This window comes from Schistocerca americana, chromosome X (assembly GCF_021461395.2).
Source record: "Schistocerca americana isolate TAMUIC-IGC-003095 chromosome X, iqSchAmer2.1, whole genome shotgun sequence".
Taxonomy (NCBI): domain Eukaryota; kingdom Metazoa; phylum Arthropoda; class Insecta; order Orthoptera; family Acrididae; genus Schistocerca; species Schistocerca americana.
The window spans coordinates 369,829,461-369,852,092 of NC_060130.1; the positions used below are offsets into that span (position 1 = coordinate 369,829,461).

The 22,632-nt window shown below is 44.3% G+C and overlaps 1 protein-coding gene across 1 annotated transcript in view; it reads right to left on the minus strand.

Annotated features, from left to right (window-relative positions):
- The window catches only part of LOC124556037 (E3 ubiquitin-protein ligase Rnf220-like), a 678,682-nt gene that overhangs the window by 73,312 nt on the left and 582,738 nt on the right, over window positions 1-22,632 (minus strand). The window contains exons 5-6 of the mRNA XM_047130072.1: window positions 20,303-20,455; window positions 17,459-17,754 (exon numbers count right to left, since the gene is read on the minus strand). Of these exons, the coding sequence (XP_046986028.1) occupies window positions 17,459-17,754; window positions 20,303-20,455 (449 nt within the window). The remainder of the gene's footprint in view (window positions 1-17,458; window positions 17,755-20,302; window positions 20,456-22,632) is intronic.

The following is a 22,632-nucleotide window of genomic DNA, read 5'->3' on the forward strand; positions in this document are numbered from 1 at the left end:
ATGATGTAGGCGATCGAGCTGAAAGAAAAAAATAAAATTAAAAAAGACCATAGTAAGGTTCGAACCAGCGATCCATTGATTATCCCATTACCATTCTCCAATACAAAGCTACACGGCGCACACACGGGTATTTTGCCCTGCTGGCCAAAAGTCCATTTTTCAAACGGGAGTAATTCCAAGAATGCCTACATTCCTGCGATAGTCTGATGGATAGGGCATTGCTGAGGCAATGCGTTATTTGCTTATTGTGCACTGATACGTGGTAGAGTTGGTATATATTTAAGTCTCACTTGCGATGCATCTGAAGCTTCTCCACTGGCTTGAAATCACTTTGCGTTTGTGAATGTGTTGAAGCGTGTTTCTGCTTAAAGTGTAGTGAAAGGCAATATGAATTCCGAAGAACCGCCTGGCTACTGTTATTTATACATATTTTCATTCAAACTGTTTGCTATTTTTGTTATAATCATTCTTTTTGTCACACTGCAGAGTGTTTCCCTGCGTACCTGTTAATACAGTTTGACAGAAAAATCATTCCTCTACTGGAAATTTAAAAAAGTTGTCGCTGAATACCGCAGTTTATTTTGTACGATTGTTTAACATTAACGAGTTGCCAGCTATAAAAAATGTAATCTCCGAAATGAATTTTGAAAGCATTTCATTCATCTCCTCGAGTCTTTGAAAGTTAAAATTATGACAAACAAAGGCCTTTATGTCCTTATGAACAGATGTTCTGGAAAAAGAGTTTGTAGAAAGATTGGACTTTACGGAGGATTATATATTATCAGATCTTACCTTCCCTGATGAAGAAAAGAAAGGTTTCAGACATAATGTGTTTATATAAAGTCACAATTGAAGTAACGATGGCTTGCTTCAAACACGATTGAAAGTACCTTCTTAAAAATAACCATAACTGGCTGCAAGGTATCATCACAATTCCATGTTGCAAAACTCGAGTTGATAGGCCATCAAGGTCGTTTGTAGAGCTAAATGAATGTAGTAAAAAGCGTAAGACACAAGTATTGAGAAACAAATTTGGAGCCACAGAATTAACGTGTGCCAGTCAAATGAAACACACGTTGCCGATGACTGTGGTAGATGCAAAGGTCTGCAGTGCAGCCACAGAGGCAGCATCGACAATGAGGTACCACATTTACAAGGTTACATCAAAAGACTTCAATGACTCACCGAAAACCAGAGTAGTAAATACTGAAGGTCTTCAGTTCGACCTGTCTAAACTCCACACGCGAATTAGATTTTTGGAATTTTTGTTGCGTTTTTCGTAGAAAATAAGCATCAAGAAGTGGCAATCCGTTCAAAAGAGGAAAATAAGCTTGTTCAAGAGAGGGAAAAAGCCACACAAGAAATGTGCAGAAATCGACTGGCATTAATTGTAGACGTTCCCAAGCAAGGCTGTGGAAATAGCAATGACGGAAGTACCAGTAGAATATTTTTTGAAGATCCTGAAATTTCAGCGAAATAACAGGTGTAGATCTGCAACTCATCTATCGATTCAGATTTATTCTAGAAGCTATTTCTAGGGGCATAAGATAGACATATACAAATTTTCTGCTTATACTGTCGAAACAGCAAGACTGTACGTTGACTTACATCCATGACATCACATGTCTTCCACTGTATACAAGATTTTGGAGCATGGTCTAACTGTAATCGAACATACCCTATTAACCACAAGCACTTTATCAGAAGAAGCAGCCGAGGTCCGCAATAAGCAGTTTCGTCTGTACAGGCAAACGTTTCCCAGGACATTCTCACGAGAAGATTTCAATCTAGACATAACAAACAGGCTACTTCTGGCATCTGATCCATTAATAACAGGTAAGAGGCCGAAACCAAAGAAAAACAGCCAACGATTCTGGAAAGAAACATACATTTACTGCTCTCAAGCGAAGGATAGATTAGGCAGGTCCCTCAAGCTCAAAACGATAATAAATGATTCAAATGGCTCTAAGCACTATGGAATTTAACATCTGAGGTCATCAGTCCCCTAGACTTAGAACTAATTAAACCTAAATAACCTAAGGACATCACACACATCCATGCCCGAGGCAGAATTCGAACCTGCGACCGTAGCAGCAGAGCGGTTCCAGACTGAAGCGCCTAGAACCACACGGCCACAGCGGCCAGCTAAATGATAATAAAGAGGAGTCGCCAGCAGAAAGAGACTGCTCAGATGAACAAGACTAAGATGCATCATTTGAATAATACATAGTATTGCAGCTATGGAATAAATAAATAAAGATACCGTAATTCTGGTCTATTTCATGTTAAGTATTTAAATATATTGCTGTCCTACAAATACGTTCTCTAGAGTCTCATAGTACAGAATATATCAAACTTTAATTCTGGCCAACTTTTTGCATGAAATACCTCTATGTGCGCCGCGTCGGGAAAATCGCCTTACGTTTAGTAAATTACAGCTCGTCGGAAAATTTCAAAGTTGATTTTGTCGAGACTCTTTTAGAGTTGCATCGAACTGCTTCGGTTGGGTGATATTTGAGTTCTGAACTTAACGTACCATAAATATGAAAAATTTGCAAAAATCCCGTTGCTGGGTGGTCTCCTTGTGGGCCTCTCTTCTGCAGAATGCGAGTCTCGTGCCTAAAACAGTGCGCCACCTAGCTGGGTGTAGTCGCAGAGACTACGAACGATGGCAGACGCATAAGCGTTCGACGACGGTAAAGGAGCATGAATGCGTGAAAACGATGGAAATAATAAGAGCTAGGGAATACAAGATGTATGACTTCAGGGGCAACCGAAGAAGAACAAAGGATAGGCAAACAGTGGCAGTAATGGGATGGTTGTGTTCGACGGTTGGACTGTCTGTGTTTAGTACGGACTAGGCATCAGGGCACGTTGGTTGGATTAAAAGGGAGAGGGGGTAAGGGACCAAACTGCTTGGTCAATGGTCCCTTGTTCCTGTTAAAACAGTCCCACAAAGGAAAGAATAAAACAAACGAGACGTACAGCACAATATCGAAAGGAAGGAAAAACCACAAGAAAGACAGAAAGGAAACAAACACCACAAGGAATAAAAGAGGACAAGAAAACCACAGTTAGACGCAAGAAACAAGTAGAAAAGATTTAAAAAAAATAAAGCAGATTACCAAGGCTGGCTGACCACGAGAATAAAAAGGACAAGCCAGCCACTCTGCAACACATTAAAACCTCCAGCCTAAAATCACTAGGGTGGAGCACACACCGGGACAAAGGACACCCACTAAAACTTACATAGAATGATAAAAACCACCCTCGAGCATAAAACGTAAAACTAGATCAGCCGATAAGGCGTTGTCAGCTAAAATTAACGGCAACGTGTCCGGTAACCAAAGATTTTGTCGCAGGGCAGCCAACGTACGACAGCGCAACAGAATATGGGCCACTGTCAACCGGGCGCCACACAGACACTGAGGTGGGTCTTCACGGTGCAGGAGGTAGCCGTGGGTGACCCAAGCGTGGCCAATGTGCAGCCGGCAGAGAACCACAGAGCCCCTCGGAGATAACCGAATGGAAAACTTCCACACATTCGTAGTCTCCTTAATGGCACAAAGTTTGTTGTGCGTACTGTTATGCCATTCCGTCTCCCAAAGCCGAAAAATCTTGCGGCGTAACAAGGTTTGTAGGTCAGTTACAGGAATGCCGATCTCCATAAGCGGTTTCCGTGTAGCCTGTTTGGTCAGCCTGTCAGCGAGTTCATTGCCTTGGATGCCCACGTGTCTGGGGTCCAGACAAACACCAGTGAACGACTGGACCGTTCCAGGGCATAGATGAACTCCTGGATGGTCGCTACCAAAGGATGGCGAGGGTGGCAGCCAATGGCGAAGAGTGCTGCTCAATATGCCCTCTGTGAACATAGGCAAAGACAATATGACCATCAGCCATCGAGCCATCGGTGTAAACCACTTCGGAGCCCCGGGACATGGCAAGAATCGAGAGGAAGTGACAGCGGAGGGCCACGGGAGTAACTTAAGGCCATGAGAAAGGTCCAGACGAAGCTTCGGCTTAGGTTTACTCCATAGAGGTGAACGTGAATGGACCTCTAGAGATAGTAAACGGAAGGACTCCAGTTCAGACAGAAGGGATCGGAGGCGAATCGCAATCGTAAGCCCTGACCTGGGCCGCCGATGCGGGAGATGAACCGCCGTGGTTGGGAAAAGGAGACAGTAATTCGGATGCTCAGGAGAGCTGCGAATGTGTGTAACGTAACTGGCAAGTAGTTGTGCACGTCTGATCTTGAATGGAAGGACTCCAGCCTCCTCCAGTACGCTGGTCCCGGACTCGTCCTAAAAGCTCCCGTCGCTTGTCGAATTCCGCAGTGGTGCACTGGATCGAGCAAACACAACGACGAGGGCGCTGCCGAACGATAAACCAGCCTCCCACAGCCGAGGTGGGATTGAACAAGGGCTCTGTAGAGTTGCAGCAGCGTAGATCGACCTGTACCCCAGTTGGTGCTGCTCAAGTAGCAGAGGGCATTAAGGTGCTGCCATCACTTCCGCTTAAGCTGACGAACATGAGGAAGCCAGTCAATCGAGCGTCGAAAACCAGTCCTAAGAATCGATATGTCTCCATCGCCGTGAGTGGATCGTCATAAAGGTAAACTTCTGGTTCCGGATGAACGGTACGACGCCGACAGAAGTGCATGACACATGACGTCTCGGCTGAAAACTGGAAGCCGTGGGCTACAGCCCATGACTGTGCCTTGTGAATGACTTCCTGTAGGCGCCGCTCAGCAACACCAGTATTGGAGGAGCAATACGAAATGCAAAAGTCGTCTGCATACAGATAAGGTGAGACTGACGGCCCGACAGCAGCTGCTAGACCGTTAATGGCCATTAAAAATAGAGACACGTTCAATACGGAGCCCTGCGGGACTCCATTCTCTTGAATAAGGGGGGGGGGGGGAAATCTATGGGAGGCACCAACTTGGACACGGAAAGTACGGAGCGACAGGAAGTTTTGAATAAAAATAGGTGTGCACGTTGTTTACAAGTAGTGTACACTTTGTATATGAATTCAGAGGCAATGACGTGCAATGAAAGACCTAACAGAGATCCAAAGAGGACAGATTGTGGAGGCCCGATTAGCTGGAGCATCAGTAATCTCGACAGCCAACTTGTTGAATGTTTCAAGAACAACTGTTTCAACAGTCATAACAGTCTACACAAAACATGAAACGACGTCATCGCGTAAACGTGGTAGTGGGCACAAATCAAAACTAAATGACAGAGTTAGTCGTACGGTAACACCAATTGTGTCAAAGCAACATAAAACTACGGCGGCTAAAGTGACTGCAGAGCTCAATAGCCATCTTTGAGACCCTGTATCTATCGACACTGTCCGCCGAGAACTCCACAAAGCGAATATTAATGGACGAACTGCTATAACGAAACCATTAATGACGACAACCAACGCAAAGAAGCGTAAAACATGGTGTCAGGAGCGTTAATCCAGGAAGGTTGGTCAGTGGAAACACGTCATATGGTCCGACGTGTCAATCCTGATTGCTTGATTCCAACGGTTAAGCATGGAGGTGGAAGTGTGATGGTGTGGGCAGACACATCATGGTATTCTGCGGTCCCATCATTACTCTCTAAGGACGTGTTACAGCCAACGATTATGCGAACATTTTAGGTGATCAGGTGCACCCCATGGTTCGAACGTTATTCCCCAACAATGATGCCATATTTCAGAACGATAATGCACCCATTCACACGGCCAGGACAGTACAATCGTGGTATGAGGAGCATGCAACTGACGTGCAGCGTCTCCCCTGGTCAGCACATTCCCCGGACTTGCACGTTATCTAAACCGTGTAGGCGGCATTGGAGCGCAGACTTCGGAGCAGATTTCCGCCTGCCTCGTCACTACAGGTGTTAGAAAGCATTCTGATCGAAGAGTGGCATAATATTCCAATGGAGACTATACAATCATTATATGCCAGTATTCCAAGAAGAACTGCAGCTGTATTACGGGCAATGGGGTCCAACCCCTAATTAATAAACCATTCCCAAATAAGCACGGGTGCTCACATTATTTTGCGTATCCCCTGTACCAGAAATTATCAAATAAAGATGGAAAAATAAAATTAACAAAACGATGAGCGAGTCATTGTTGTACATGACTTAGAAGTGAAATACGAAGTAGATTCAATCAAACGTCGACTGATTACTAATGAGATATAAAAAATGTTGGAAAAGAAATAGCTCTAAAGAGGATATAATATATAAGAAGATTGAAAATTTGGTAAGCAACGTATTCATATCAGCGGTATGGACGGTACTCCACTGCTAATCAAGTAGAAAAGAGCACGCAAGTTGGAAAACATGACTGAAATCTAGTACTAGCATAGTAATCATGTAACAGCACACACTACTACGTAAACCGGGAGGGTAGAAACAAATGGTAGAAACCTGCAGAAAGGGCTGCAGGCATGGCTTCGAAAGATTCAAGCACAGACTCGATGAAGCAGATTGTTGCTTACGAAAGGTACAATGGATTCTCCAATAGCGTCAGGTATACAACTATATCAACTTAATTTTTATTGTGGATGGTTGCTGCAACTGCATATCCTGACCAAGCCATTAAGAGATCAATCAAGATATCCTAATACTTGGTAGGAAAAGAGGAAACGCATGTTCTTCCAATTTGCAGTACGATAGAAGAGAGAATTTTCGACAGCCGATGGGACAACTTTCCGACATGGTGTTACTACACGGTCTCTCATAACGCGCTGAAAGCGGTATACACTTACAGAAAATCTGATAGCAGTATTAACGCTATTCAGAGCCTCATATTAGAAAATGAAGGTATCAAATGCCTCAATACCAATTTATTTAGAAACTACCGGCGGAATATAACATGCTAATGTTGGTCTGGAAACTTCAAACCATACAGAATAGAAAATCTGTAAAGCTTTCGCAAGTCGTCCTTGATAATGTTCTGACACTACGATTTTTTAACTCCTGCTTGCACACCAAACCGGCTTTGCAATTTTATCAGACTTTTTTTCCATTCTATCTTCTATTTAAACAATATTTTCTTTTGTTCTGTCTCGTTTCGATTAGTTTTCTTGTTTAAATTACGCTGTCCCGAACTGCCAAATACATTTTGGGGGTTAGTTTTACTTTGGTCGCATGATACGTCCGCATTCGATGATCATAAACTGCTAATGTTACACTGACAGATCATTTTTGTCGCAGATGCCACTCATCTCTCCAGTGAATGACAACGCACATTTTAACGATAAGATTCTATGTCAATCGCAGGCACATATGAAGCCTCCTCTTGTGGAAACGCTTGCCCATCATATTATTCTGGGAATGACCAGGCCGAAAACGAACGTTGGAAGCGCTTTTCGGCAGAATTGGCTCAGCCGCATATCAACTGTTGCTCACCGTTCTGTTCTGCCCCATTCATCTGGCCATGACGCGGCTGCGGTTAACCGTAAGAGTTAGAGGCTTCCATACCGCAAATAAACTGCTGCGGCAGAGGGGCTGTGCCTCTACAAACCGCACGTTCCTTGCACTTTAAAAATGATCTCACAGCGCAATTGTTCTGGTCGCTCCCATCCCCATCCCTAAAATTAGTGTCGAAGTAGATTAGCTTGTTAAGTGGGTTCGACGGGCGTATCCGTCGTAAGCGTGTTCATTCACAATCGGTACGATTTATTTATTCGTCTACTCCAGTCTGTTGTGTGTTTAGTGGGAAATGACACTACGTTCGAAACTATTTTACAGATACTTCCCAAATAGAGCAGAGAATAACACTGTCATGCTTAACTTCTACAATAAATTCATTTAGAATTGATCTTTATTTCAATTAACAGTTGAGAAACTTGCAAAGTTTTTTTCATAGTGTGGCACACAAAACAATGCTACAGATATTTTATAGTTCAGCGAGCCAGTTACTACTACTGTAAAGGGAATAGACACCGCTGAAATGATAAAAGATTTCAATTCTGTATCACATAAACCCCTCCCCCCATGAACCATGGACCTTGCCGTTGGTGGGGAGGCTTGCGTGCCTCAGCGATACAGATAGCCGTACCGTAGGTGCAACCACAACGGAGGGGTATCTGTTGAGAGGCCAGACAAACGTGTGGTTCCTGAAGAGGGGCAGCAGCCTTTTCAGTAGTTGCAAGGGCAACAGTCTGGATGATCGACTGATCTGACCTTGTAACAATAACCAAAACGGCCTTGCTGTGCTGGTACTGCGAACGGCTGAAAGCAAGGGGAAACTACGGCCGTAATTTTTCCCGAGGGCATGCAGCTTTACTGTATGATTAAATGATGATGGCGTCCTCTTGGGTAAAATATTCCGGAGGTAAAATAGTCTCCCATTCGGATCTCCGGGCGGGGACTACTCAAGAGGATGTCGTTATCAGGAGAAAGAAAACTGGCGTTCTACGGATCGGAGCTTGGAATGTCAGATCACTTAATCGGGCAGGTAGGTTAGAAAATTTAAAAAGGGAAATGGATAGGTATAGATATAGTGGGAATTAGTGAAGTTCGGTGACAGGAGGAACAAGACTTCTGGTCAGTTGAGTACAGGGTTATAAACACAAAATCAGATAGGGGTAATGCAGGAGTAGGTTTAATAATGAATAGGAAAATAGGAATGCGGGTAAGCTACTACAAACAGCATAGTGAACGCATTATTGTGGCCAAGATAGATACGAAGCCCACACCTACTACAGTAGTACAAGTTTATGTACCAACTAGCTCTGCAGATGACGAAGAAATTGAACAAATGTATGATGAAATAAAAGAAATTATTCAGATAGTGATGGGTGACGAAAATTTAATAGTCATGGGTGACTGGAATTCGGTAGTAGGAAAAGGGAGAGAAGGAAACATAGTAGGTGAATGTGGATTGGGGCTAAGAAATGAAAGAGGAAGCCGACTGGTAGAATTTTGCACAGAGCATAAATTAATCATAGCTAACACTTGGTTCAAGAATCATAAAAGAAGGTTGTATACATGGAAGAATCCTGGAGATACTAGAAGGTATCAGATAGATTATATAATGGTAAGACAGAGATTTAGGAACCAGGTTTTAAATTGTAAGACATTTCCAGGGGCAGATGTGGACTCTGACCACAATCTATTGGTTATGACCTGTAGATTAAAACTGAAGAAACTGCAAAAAGGTGGGAATTTAAGGAGATGGGACCTGGATAAACTGACTAAACCAGAGATTGTACAGAGTTTCAGGGAGAGCATAAGGGAACAATTGACAGGAATGGGGGAAAGAAATACAGTAGAAGAAGAATGGATAGCTCTGAGGATGAAGTAGTGAAGGCAGCAGAGGATCAAGTAGGTAAAAAGACGAGGGCTAACAGAAATCCTTGGGTAACAGAAGAAATATTGAATTTAATTGATGAAAGGAGAAAATATAAAAATGCAGTAAATGAAGCAGGCAAAAAGGAATACAAACGTCTCAAAAATGAGATCGGCAGGAAGTGCAAAATGGCTCAGCAGGGATGGTTAGAGGACAAATGTAAGGATGTAGAGGCTTATCTCACTAGGGGTAAGATAGATACTGCCTACACGAAAATCAAAGAGACCTTTGGAGATAAGAGAACCACTTGTATGTATATCAAGAGCTCAGATGGAAACCCAGTTCTAAGAAAAGAAGGGAAGGCAGAAAGGTGGAAGGAGTATATAGAGGGTCTATACAAGGGCGATGTACTTGAGGACAATATTATGGAAATGGAAGAGGATGTAGATGAAGATAAAATGGGAGATACGATACTGCGTGAAGAGTTCGACAGAGCACTGAAAGACCTGAGTCGAAACAAGACCCCCGGAGTAGACAACATTTCATTGGAACTACTGACGGCCTTCGGAGAGCCAGTCGTGACAAAACTCTACCATCTGGTAAGCAAGATGTATGAAACAGGCGAAATATCCTCAGACTTAAAGATGAATATAATAATTCCAATCCCAAAGAAAGCAGGTGTTGACAGATGTGAAAATTACCGAACAATCAGTTTAATAAGCCACAGCTGCAAAACACTAACACGAATTCTTTACAGACGAATGGAAAAACTAGTAGAAGCCGACCTCGGGGAAGATCAGTTTGGATTCCGTGAAAATACTGGAATACGTGAGGCAATACTGACCTTATGACTTATCTTAGAAGAAAGATTAAGGAAAGGCAAACCTACGTTTATAGCATTTGTAGACTTAGAGAAAGCTTTTGACAATGTTGACTGGAATACTCTCTTTCAAATTCTAAAGGTGGCAGGGGTAAAATACAGGGAGCGAAAGGCTATTTACAATTTGTACAGAAACCAGATGGCAATTATAAGAGTCGAGGGACATGAAAGTGAAGCAGTTGTTGGGAAGGGAGTAAGACAGGGTTGTAGCCTCTCCCCGACGTTATTCAATCTGTATATTGAACAAACAGTAAAGGAAACAAAAGAAAAATTCGGAGTAGGTTTTAAAATCCATGGAGAAGAAATAAAAACTTTGAGGTTCGCCGATGACATTCTAATTCTGTCAGAGACAGCAAAGGACTTAGAAGAGTACTTGAAGGGAATGGATAGTGTGTTGAAAGGAAGATATAAGATGAACATCAACAAAAGCAAAACGAGGATAATGGAATGTAGTCGAATTAAGTCGGGTGATGCTGAGGGAATTAGATTAGGAAATGAGACACTTAAAGTAGTAAAGGAGTTTTGCTATTTAGGGAGTAAAATAACTGATGATGGTCGAAGTAGAGAGGATATAAAATGTAGACTGGCAATGGCAAGGAAAGCGTTTCTGAAGAAGAGAAACTTGTTAACATCGAGTATAGATTTAAGTGTCAGGAAGTCGTTTCTGAAAGTATTTGTATGGAAGTGAAATATGGACGATAAATAGTTTGGACAAGAAGAGAATAGAAGCTTTCGAAATGTGGCGCTACAGAAGAATGCTGAAGATTAGATGGGTAGATCACATAACTAATGAGGAAGTATTGAATAGGATTGGGGAGAAGAGAAGTTTGTGGTACAGCTTGACCAGAAGGAGGGATCGGTTGGTAGGACATGTTCTGAGGCATCAAGGGATCACCAATTTAGTATTGGAGGGCAGCGTGGAGGGTACAAATCGTAGAGGGAGACCAAGAGATGAATACACTAAGCAGATTCAGAAGGATGTAAGTTGGAGTAGGTACTGGGAGATGAAGAAGCTTGCACAGGATAGAGTAGCATGGAGAGCTGCATCAAACCAGTCTCAGGATTGAAGACCACAACAACAACATCACATAAACCGATACAACTGCACTGGCGTTACCCCGGTATGATGTTCACAGAAGACACCCAAGGGATATTTTCTACAGATTCAGGAGTCCAGCAGCCCATTAAACCCGTCCCCCCTGAAGATCGTAATGTCAAAGGACGTGAATGGACCTGACAACAGTGTGTCTCATTTGTTTCGAAATAGTACCGCACTCGCGACTATGCTGTCGGATTCCCCCCGGGAACAACTACAGTGATTCAACCCCTCTCTCGCTCTCTCTCTCTCTCTCTCTCTCTCTCTCTCTCTCTCTCTCTCTCGTCGACAATTTTTCAAGAAATTGCTGGACAACGTTATTGCCGATAGGCATTTGTCATTTTCGGTTTATCAGCAGAACAGTATTCTAAATTTTCAGTCATTTATACGCTATCAGTTTGCACGGCCATAGTTGGCGAAATTGATTAACTACGCGTGGTACGGAGCACAATATGCAGAGCCATTTCTTACTCTATCGAAATTTGTGTAAATAAAACTTGTAACGACTGTGAAGTGCATAAATGGATTAATGATTCTTTTGTTACGAGTGTCTGGTGCACGAAAAACGTTTGGTTTCGTCTCTCAGTAGATAATTCACATTTTTATGACGACTATAATGGATAAAGAGGAAACTCTTTCATTGTGATATATGTAAAAAATTCAAAAACAGTCGTAAGAGCTGTGCTACAAGAATTGCCATAAAATAACATGCCTGTACATACTACTCCCTTTCAACAAATTAAAACATCAAATGGTTCAAATGGCTCTAAGCACTCTGGGACTTATTATCTGAGGTCATCAATCCCCTAAACTTAGAACTACTTAAACCTAACTAATCTAAAGACATCACACACATCCATGCCCGAGGCAGGATTCGAACCTATGACCGTAGCAGCAACGCAGTTCCGGACTGAAGCGCCTAGAACCACTCGGCCACAGCGGCCGGCAATTAAATTATCGACTGAAGTGATGGAAGACGTCAATAATGTCAAAACCCTGCACTGTCTTTGTTCTCTACTGGCCCCCTTAGTAAAAATTTCATCTGCAACAGTTTAGTTTGCGATATGAAACGCTAGTTATCTACGAAATTCATGATATGTGATATTTTTCGTATGGTTAAAGCGCCTGAAATGTCCGTGAGGTTCCCGCTTTACGCGACATTCCGTTGACTCGTCACAGCTCCTTCAACTAGGTAGAAAAGCGGTATTAAAAGTTCTAAGTTCGGCGAAGATGAGTAACTTCAACATCCAGAAAAGTATTCACATTCCGTGTTGGCAGCTAAAAGTTTAACACTTCATGTTTTCATTCTGTTGTTACCGTGTAAAAACATTTTTTCAGGGAAGGTTTCGACATGTCGTCCCATTGGTAGTTGTGTGGGTATTGGTGATCGCTAATGGGCCACCCAAACAGTTCGGACATTTGTTTCTACGTCTCTGAGGATCCATATACGTTCCCACGACTAGCTATGGATCTATAACAGGCGTAGGCTACCTTTGATGACCCACGGGCCTGGCTCACTAACTTCCTTAAGCTTAGGGGTCGCCATGTCATGTGCCGCAACAGCAGCGCTCTTAGTACATGAAGTCGAAACTATACTAGCGGTTGTCTGTTGATGGTTGCAGTCACAACATCACTTTTACAGTATTCTGCGGAAGCCAGGTCATAGATGTTTATACAATTGGAGTTCACCTGCTCAGCGTCACTTAAGGCCTGAAGATGGCATAATGACTCACCGAAACTGGTTGCAATATAATAAAATAACATCAAAACGACGGCTGTAGGTGTCTCATTTTATTACGTAAGTGAACGAATGAAGTCCCGCAGACGATTGGTCACAAGGATGGACATACAAAAACCCTGGAGGTTAAGGTTCCTCATACAGGTTTCAGCCATCCTCACACACTTCTAAACACACAACGTTCTACCACCGCCCTCCACGGTAGTGTTCGAAGCATGTCCATGGTTTACGCTAACACAGGAATGGCGGCGTTGACCAGTCCACAGCTGGTGAACCACGGTTTCGCCATATCCGTACCCGGCCATTACTGGCTCAAGCCCTGGGAGAGTTTATAGGACGATTCGAGGTTAGACATGCTGCAAAGGCAGAGGGGAAAAATTATATTCACATTTACTTTCCGGTTGTATTTGTCCTAAATAAAATGAACTTTTTTGTCATTAGATAGCATGTTATTGTAACTGGGGCTGCATGTTAGACAAATAGTGAATCAGCTACAAACGATTAAATTTATGAAATTTTAAATTCACTTTGTAGTGCTTTGTCAGTACTGATTCCGACAACGAAAACGTTCGTAAGCACAGTGCTTAAATCATATTAACGACACCAATTAATGGACTGCTACATGTTTGACTAACGCCATAGCCTTCAGATAACATGAAACAATAAATGTGTTTGAATAATTAGTGATTGGTAGACGTTGGGAACTTAAATACAACGGTGGAAACTTAAATAGAAACGTTTACAATCCGTTTCATTATACAATACACTAACGGATAAAGACGCCCAGGTATACTGGACATCAGTTCCGAATTGCACTACTGCCATTCCAGGCACACGCTTCGCTTGTTCATTGTACACTACTTACGATTAATAACAATTTAATATAATCCCCATTACACAAACTGACGACACGTAAAGAAGGCTGTATTCCTGCAATATAAAGGCATACTCTTTTATACCAAGTAATACGAATATGCTGCTCAAATTAAAATTCGAGATTTGCCTTCAACATCGTAGCTCGTCTCTACAGAGATTCCGTCAACAAAATAGTATTAGGTTGCCGCGTAAGTTCGTAGCGTTTTTGTTTTGCATGTTGGTATTCCCGTTGCTATGGATTTATTTACCGATTGTCATTTTTCATTTGTAGTTCACCATTGCTTTCATTTCTCGATATTCTGAACTACTGATTGTGAATGATCCGTTAAGCGCAGTGTGACGCTAATTTACAAAAGGCCCTATGTGGTCAATATGTGTGAGCTGGGATCCTTGTGAACTGCTCAAAGCAATAACTGAAAGTGCGCCTTGCACTTACCACACCGTCGATGGAAACGAGATGTCTCGAAGATGGTAGCTCATTAGACGTTAATGTGTTAGTCCCAACTATTGCATTTACAGTCTGCAATATACAGTAGTACTCTTTTAGCTCGGGTGACTTTATTTAGTGTCATTCTGTCATTTGGAGATAGTGAGTGGAGCTGTGGACGCTAGAAAATGGAGTGCCAAGTGGAGAGATCGGAATATTTCCGGCATATTCTTCTGTTTCAATCCATTAGAGCGGTGACACTGGACAGAGTACGGCAAGAAAATGGATTTCTGGTTTTAAGAAGGACCGTTTAACATTAGTGACTCTTCACGCTCAGGACTACCTTCGGGGTTTGATGAAAATAGTTTAAACGCATTAATCTACAATGATCCACGTCAATGTACTCGAGAACCGGCAAATGTGATGAATTGTGATCATTCCACCATAATGTGACACTTGCATCCAATGGAGAAGCTTCAAAAATCGGGTGTATGCGTGCCGCATATTCTAAGTCAAAATCACAAAAATCAGTGGATGTGCATCTCTGGTTGCTCGTCGTCAACTGGCTCGTGAACGACACCGACCATTCCTATCCTTCATCGTTCCTGGTGACGAGAAATGGTGTGTCTATGTTAACATAGGGAAAAGAAAGGAATGGTGGAACCCAAACGCCGGCCGCGGTGGTCTAGCGGTTCTAGGCGCTCAGTCAGGAACCGCGGTCGCAGGTTCGAATACTGCCTCGGGCATGGATGTGTGTGATGTCCTTAGGTTAGTTAGGTTTAAGTAGTTCTAAGTTCTAGGGGACTGATGACCACAGATGTTAAGTCCCATAGTGCTCAGAGCCATTTGAACCATTTCAACCCAAACAAAGCGGCAACTCCTCGTACAAAGGCCTGCGCGCATCCACAAAAGATAATGTTACGCATCTGGTGGAACAGCGACGGTTTGGTGTAATACGAATTGCTTTCCAGAGGCGTAACCATCACCGCCGACATTTATTGTCAACAACTGAAACGTCTTGTAGACGCAGTCCGAGCACAACGACCAGGAAGACCGCGTAAAGTGACGCTACTCCACGATGACGCCCGCCCGCATTCTGAAGTCATTCTGCACCCGCATTAGTCACAGGATATTGCGTCCTCAGATTTTCGCCTTTGCCGCTCTCTCTCGAATAGCCTTGAAGGAACTTCCTTTTCGGATGAAAATGCGCTCCGATCATGGTTCGATGAGTCTTTCGCCTCAAAACCACGCGATTCTACAACCGCAGGACCGAAAAGGTACCTCAGCGTTCCACACTGCTGTAAATGGCGAAGGAGAATATATTATTGGTGACTAACGCCTCTATTGTGTATATCTGTTGTATTTATTAAACTAGCGGAAAACCGCTACAAACTGATGCACCAATCCAATACTTTGTTTCAGACTCGCTGATTTCCGAGCTATGCTTCCCATCCGCCGACACTGATTTACACTACTGGCCATTAAAATTGCCACACCAAGAAGAAATGCAGATGATAAACGGGTATTCAATGGACAAATATATTATACTACAACTGACATGTGACTACATTTTCACGCAATTTGGGTGCATAGATCCTGAATAATCAGTACCCAGAACAACCACCTATGGCCGTAATAATGGCGTTTATACGCGAGGGCATTGAGTCAAACAGAGCTTGGATGGCGTGTACAGGTACAGCTGCCCATCCAGCTTCAACACGATACCACAGTTCATCAAGAGTAGTGACTAGGGTATTGTAACGAGCCAGTTGCTCGGCCACCATTGACCAGACGTTTTCAATTGGTGAGAGATCTGGAGAATGTCCTGGCCAGGGCAGCAGTCGAACATTTTCTGTATCCAGAAACGCCCGTACAGGACCTGCAACATGCGGTCGTGCATCATCCTGCTGAAATGTAGGGTTTAACAGGGATCGAATGAAGGGTAGAGCCACGGGTCGAAACACATCTGAAATGTAACGTCCACTGTTCAAAGTGCCGTCAATGCGAACAAGAGGTGACCGAGACGTGTAACGAATGGCACCCCATACAATCACGCCAGTGTGGCGATGAGGAATACACGCTTCCAATGTGCGTTCACCGCGATGTCACCAAACAACGATGCGACCATCATGATGCTGTAAACAGAACCTGGATTCGTCCGAAAAAATGACGTTTTGCCATTCGTGCACCCAGGTTCGTCGTTTAGTACACCGTCGCAGGCGCTCCTGTCTGTGATGCAGCGTCAAGGGCAACCGCAGCCACGGTCTCCTAGCTGATAGTCCATGCTGCTGGAAACGTCGTCGAACTGTTCGTGCAGATGGTTGTTGTCTTTCAAACGTCCCCATCTGTTGACTCACGGATCGAGACGTGGCTGCACGATCCGTTACAGCCATGAGGATAAGATGCCTGTCATCTCGACTGCTAGTGATACGAGGCCGTTGGGATCCAGCACGGCGTTCCGTATTACCATCCTGAATCCACCGATTCCATATTCTGCTAATAGTCACTGGATCTCGACCAACGCGAGCAGCAATGTCGCGATACGATTAACCGCAATCGCGATAGCCTACAATCCGACCATTATCAAAGTCGAAAACGTGATGGTACGCATTTCTCCTCCATACACGAGGCATCACAACAACATTTCACCAGGCAACGCCGGTCAACAGCTGTTTGTGTATGAGAAATCGGTTGGAAACTTTCCTGATGTCAGCACGTTGTAGGTGTTGCCACCGGCGCCTACCTCGGGTGAAAAAAATGGTTCAAATGGCTCTGAGCACTATGGGACTTAACATCTATGGTCATCAGTCCCCTAGAACTTAGAACTACTTAAACCTAACTAACCTAAGGACATCACACAACACCCAGCCATCACGAGGCAGAGAAAATCCCTGACCCCGCCGGGAATCGAACCCGGGAACCCGGGCGTGGGAAGCGAGAACGCTACCGCACGACCACGAGCTGCGGGCTACCTCGGGTGAATGCTCTGAAAAGCTAATCATTTGCATATCACAGCATCTTCTTCCTATCGGTTAAATTTCGCGTCTGTAGCATTTCATCTTCGTGGTGTAGCAATTTCAATGGCCAGTAGTGTACTTACGAGGACCGGCATGAAAACGGAAGAGTGGAGAGGAAGCACGCTACCTGAGCAGGGCGTGTCTCAGCGCTCGCCGCTCGCGCGCCGCGGCGGCGGGCAGCAACACGTCGGCCTCCGAATACTGAGCGGGCCCCAGCGTGGCGGAGTCGTCGCCGTCGACGACCAGGTCCCCGTGGTCGGCGTCGTCGGCCGTGGTCGCGGCCGTCGCCAGCCCGGCCGCCGCGTAGCCGCCCACGAGCAGCGCGGACGCGCGCACACGCCGCTGCCCCGCCCACTCGTACTCCGTGAAGACGCCACCCTCCACGTCCACCGGCTCGTCCGAATCGCCGTCGCCGTCGCCGTGCTGCAAAACGAGACACGCGCCGCTCCTCACCTCGGTGCATCACACTACTCTCAGCCCTAATTACTGCTTCCTCCGCTCGGTGTTCGGTCTTCCTCCTAAATGCGACCATTCCGTGTTTTCACTGTACACTGTCGAGACACATTATTATAATCACCAACCAGAACCTGGAATAACCGCAGTTTATATAACAGACAACAGGCACACAAGCTACAGATTATTGAGACGGGTACTCGCAAGTCAAACTAGTGTCCTGAAGCTACGCTGTCCGCAGAGCTACCCGCAGCTGTCGGAGGGTGCCAAGGGATTCCCACAGCGGACGCGGTCGTGATGGCCCCACAATGTTGAATAGGTTTAATATCCCGGTATTTGGGAGTAGAAGGACTGCTTTAGTGTCTCGATCGCGCTCTTCCAGTCATTAACGGACTCTTCTAAAAGTAAGTTTATGGTTACCGTACCAAGAAGAGCGACAGTTTGGAACAGGGCGACAAGGTGTATTACCTTGCTGAAACACCTCGTCTCTCCAAGACACGGAATTATGAATGCACGAATGAGATCTCTGAGGATGGATTAGTAACCATATCTGCTAAGAGGATCCTACACAATACCGCGTAAACATTTACCAGACATTAACGCTTGGCCATGTGCTCTTGCAGAGACAGTGCAACGCGATTTTTTTCTGAAGTTTTTCTCCGGAGACGCCAACACTCGTCCATCCGAAATAGTATAAAACTTGCTTCCTCGGGGAAAATCTGATAGCTTCTTATCGGTAGTAGTTCAGTTACGATAATGCACGAGTAACGCAAGTCACTTCCATACATGCAATGGTGTTAAAACTGTTTCAGACACAGTGTGTCTGCTTCGGAGCCCCTACGTACAAGGATCTCCTGAACTCCTGTCGTAGACACAAGTTTATTTAACTCGTGCTTTATTTGAATGGTTCCACAATGCGTGTCGACTGGCTTTCACGAAGTGTCGCAGTTGGCGACTACCTCTGAATCAATGGCTTCAACCGTTTTGCACTTTCACAGCTGTGTACTCACGATGTATTTTCACAACAAGGGCACACGGGCAGTCCACAAACTTCGCTTTCTCCGAATTAGTGCTCACTTGACTTTAAAGCTGATAAAAAATAGTATACACCCTCCGAATAGGCCTCGGAAGGCCCAATGGTGCCGACAGGCTATGTGCCACCTACAGCTGAGAGGCATCCCAGCAGGCGTATATGGGGGGTGGGGGGGGGGGGGGGGTATGTGGTCAGCACACGGCTCTCCCAGCCGTTGTCAGTTTTCTCGACCGGAGCCGCTACTTCTCAGTCAAGTAGCCCTCAGTTCGCCTCACAACGGCTGTGTGCACCTCACTTGCTAACAGCGGTCGACAAATACAGACGGTCACCCATTCAAGTGCTAGCCAAGCCCGACAACGCTTAACTTCGGTTATCCGACGGGAATCGGTGTTAGTGCTGCGGCACGGCCGTTGCCCTCTAAGGCCCATAGTCACTCCTTTTCACAAACTTGATTCGTCCATTTCTTTATGCATGACGGCTGTGTTCACAATGCCTAAAGACAGCTTGTTAGTCCCGTGATATATATCACTTCGTCAGTGGTTATCACATGAGATACGTCCAGCACAGTTCTAGGTGGTGGTCATAATTATCTGACACGACAGTGTATACAGTGAGGTCATTTAATTCGATGCCCGCAAAACAAATTATTTGAATCAATATTCGTATTAATTTTAAAGCATTAGGACTCGGAATTCCACTTACCCTCATGTGATGTGGAGCTTTCTTCGCAGACCGAAACGGGGCCTGGATTGCCATGGAGTCCCTATGGGTTCTAGGACAGTGGAGGAAAAGCAAAAGCAGGCTGAATCAGTGAGTTTGTCAGTGAGAACGGATGCAGCATTGTCCATAAAGAACAAAGACCCGGGGCACACTTCTAATTATTCAAGAAGCTCCGTGTCTGCACAAACTCCGATGCCAGAATGAATACCTAGAGCCGTACAGAAATTCTTTAACACCTACCAGAGCATACTCATTAATTGGGCTAATTCCAACTGTCAGGTTCCAATGTCAACCTGAACTGTTCTGATCCGTCGCTCGAGTCAGCAAGTCACACTATTATTTACACTACGTTAAAAAATAAAAAGAGAAGTTACCACAATGATTATAACGATTGTAAGGATTCACGTAATTTTTAAAATCTGTAAAACTGTAGACCTGGTACTAGTAAAGGGAAGAACCATGAAAGATGTAACAGCACTGATGCACTGTCTTTAAAGAATAGATGAAATGTGTCCTTACAATTATGTCGTTACTGCTGCGTGCGCGAAATTCATTACTCCATAATAATGATAAGCGGTTCTTCTTGAAACCCTTCTGTACGTTATTTTTCCACTGGAGCTAAAAGAAAGGAAATTATCTTCAAAACAGCAAGGGAAAGGAATGGTATTCAAACAGATAGTTAAGTACTGGCTAGTCATATAAGACGTAAAACGAATAAGAAGAGAAACTTGGACACATGAGAGTGTAGGTAGGTATGAGACTGACCTTGCGCAGGCAGGCGTCTACGTGCGCGTTGAGCTCGTCGGCGCTTCCTGAGAGACGCTCGCTGCACACGGGGCACGTCGCCTCGTCCGCCTTGCGCTTGCGGTTCTTCAAGCGCAGCCTGCTCTGTCGGTTCGCCTTGATCCGCTGGTAAGTCTGCAACAAACAAGTCATCCCAGTACATCATACATGACTCCACGCGTATCCTTCCCTACACAGCTTCTCTAATAAACCACCAATTGAGACGGAATTAACGACCAACCCTTAAGAAGTGTTTGTCTTACAGACATAGCGAATGAAAAAACGTGAGCTGTGCGATTCGCAAATTGGAACTTCAATAGCATAACAACGTCACAGATGTCCAACAGCAAGGTGTGCAACAGGCTGAATGTTTTCAACATTACGAGCATGTGACATAAAAGAGTTCAAGTGACATATTAATTACGCAGCACATCTTTCCGTTTCCTACCACAAATTGGCAAGTGTAAAAAATTACGTTTCCTACCACAAATTGGCAAGTGTAAAAAATTACGATTCCTACCACAAATTGGGAAGTGTAAAAAATTATAGAGATTCAGGAAAGTATAGAACCGATGGTGGACACTCCTCAAAAAGTATCCCAGAATGAATTATGGAAAGGAGGGGAGAGGTACGTAACCATATACCAGCTAACCCCCACAATATTACAATCAACTGGCCTGCTGATTTAGACTACGTGTCCTTTTCAGACAGAAAAGTGTCGCTGAATTGTGCGTATCGCGGCAAAGGAATAAATTCGTGGAGTTGCTGAATTATTCATCACATGAGGTTTTCAGAACCATAAGGGCCTAAACCACACCATCGTCGAGCCCAAATTCAAGTGAATATCAGAGAAACCAGTGACGGAGTTTTCCGTATATGTTCAAATATACAATGTGGGCCTACAGCACACGTAAATCTAACTCAACATAAGATCAACAGATGTCAGAAGCATAAATAAATGTTACAGTCTCACGATTGACGATGATGTGCTTAGGGCGTTATGGTCCTCGGCGTCTCATAGCAAGATGCTAGAAGAATATCCCTTATTCTTTCGTCCTCGGGGACGTCAAGAGAGTCGCGCGAAATCCCACTCGCGATCGCGGCCGTAATTTCCGCGCTCCTGGGGCGACTTATTGCTCCAAAGATTTGCTACGAGACGTTTATCGGCACGCCGGGATTAATTCTCTGCATCTGGATACACACACGCACACATATATTTCGTAAGCCAAAATACGGTGCACGGCGCAGTATACCTAGTACCACACCAAGTCATCCCCATTTCTCTTCTACTCGCAAATGGAGCGAGAGAAAAACGAATGTCTGTATGCTTCCGTACGAGCTCGATTTCTCTTATTTTCTCTACGCGATCCTTAAGCCAGATGTACGTTCATGGCAGTAGAATTGTTCGGCCGGATGCTGCAAAAGCCGGTTCTCTAAATTTTCTCAATCGTGTCTCACTGAAAGACCGTCCTCTATCCGTCAGGGATTCCTACTTGAGTTCACTAAGTATTATATAATAATTAAGTGTCTCATGGAGTAAACTGTTTTATTTATACTTATTAAATAATACAGTCCTCATGATGCCATTCTTTATGGGCAAAATGTTCAATAAGTATTCCACCCACAATATTCAGCAGCACACCTCTCAATTGCTTCAACGTCCTCCTTCAATCCCACATGGCGAGGATCCCAAACACCCTTGCGGTACACAGGAATGAGTCGCACACGAGTTCAGTGTTCGCGGTTTCCTTTATAGATGATCTACACTTCCCTAGAATTCACCAAATACATCGAAGTTGACCATTCGCGTTCACTGCAATCGACCTTACGTGTTCGTTCCATTTCATATCGCTTTGCAACGTTACCGCGTCTAGCTGGACATTACAAATGCTGTATTCGAACATTACAGGATTATTTTTCTACTACCTCCGTTAGCCGGCCGGTGTGGCCGCGCGGTTCTAGGCGCTTCAGTCTGGAACCACGTGACCGCTACGGTCGCAGGTTCGAATCCTGCCTCGGGCATGGAAGTGTGTGATGTCCTTAGTGTAGTTAGGTTTAAGTAGTTCTAAGTTCTAAGGGACTGATGACCACAGATGTTAAGTCTCATAGTGCTCAGAGCCATTTGAACCATTTTGAACCTCCGTTAACTTAGATTTTTACACATTCAGAGCCATCCATCACATCAAACAGATATTCTATCCACATGGCTGCTCACTGGAATATCTTCTGCGTCTACAGAGAACGAGAGCTTTTCCATTACACTTTCCTGAGCCACTTCTGAAGAAAACCTTTATCTCTCACGAACACTCGCA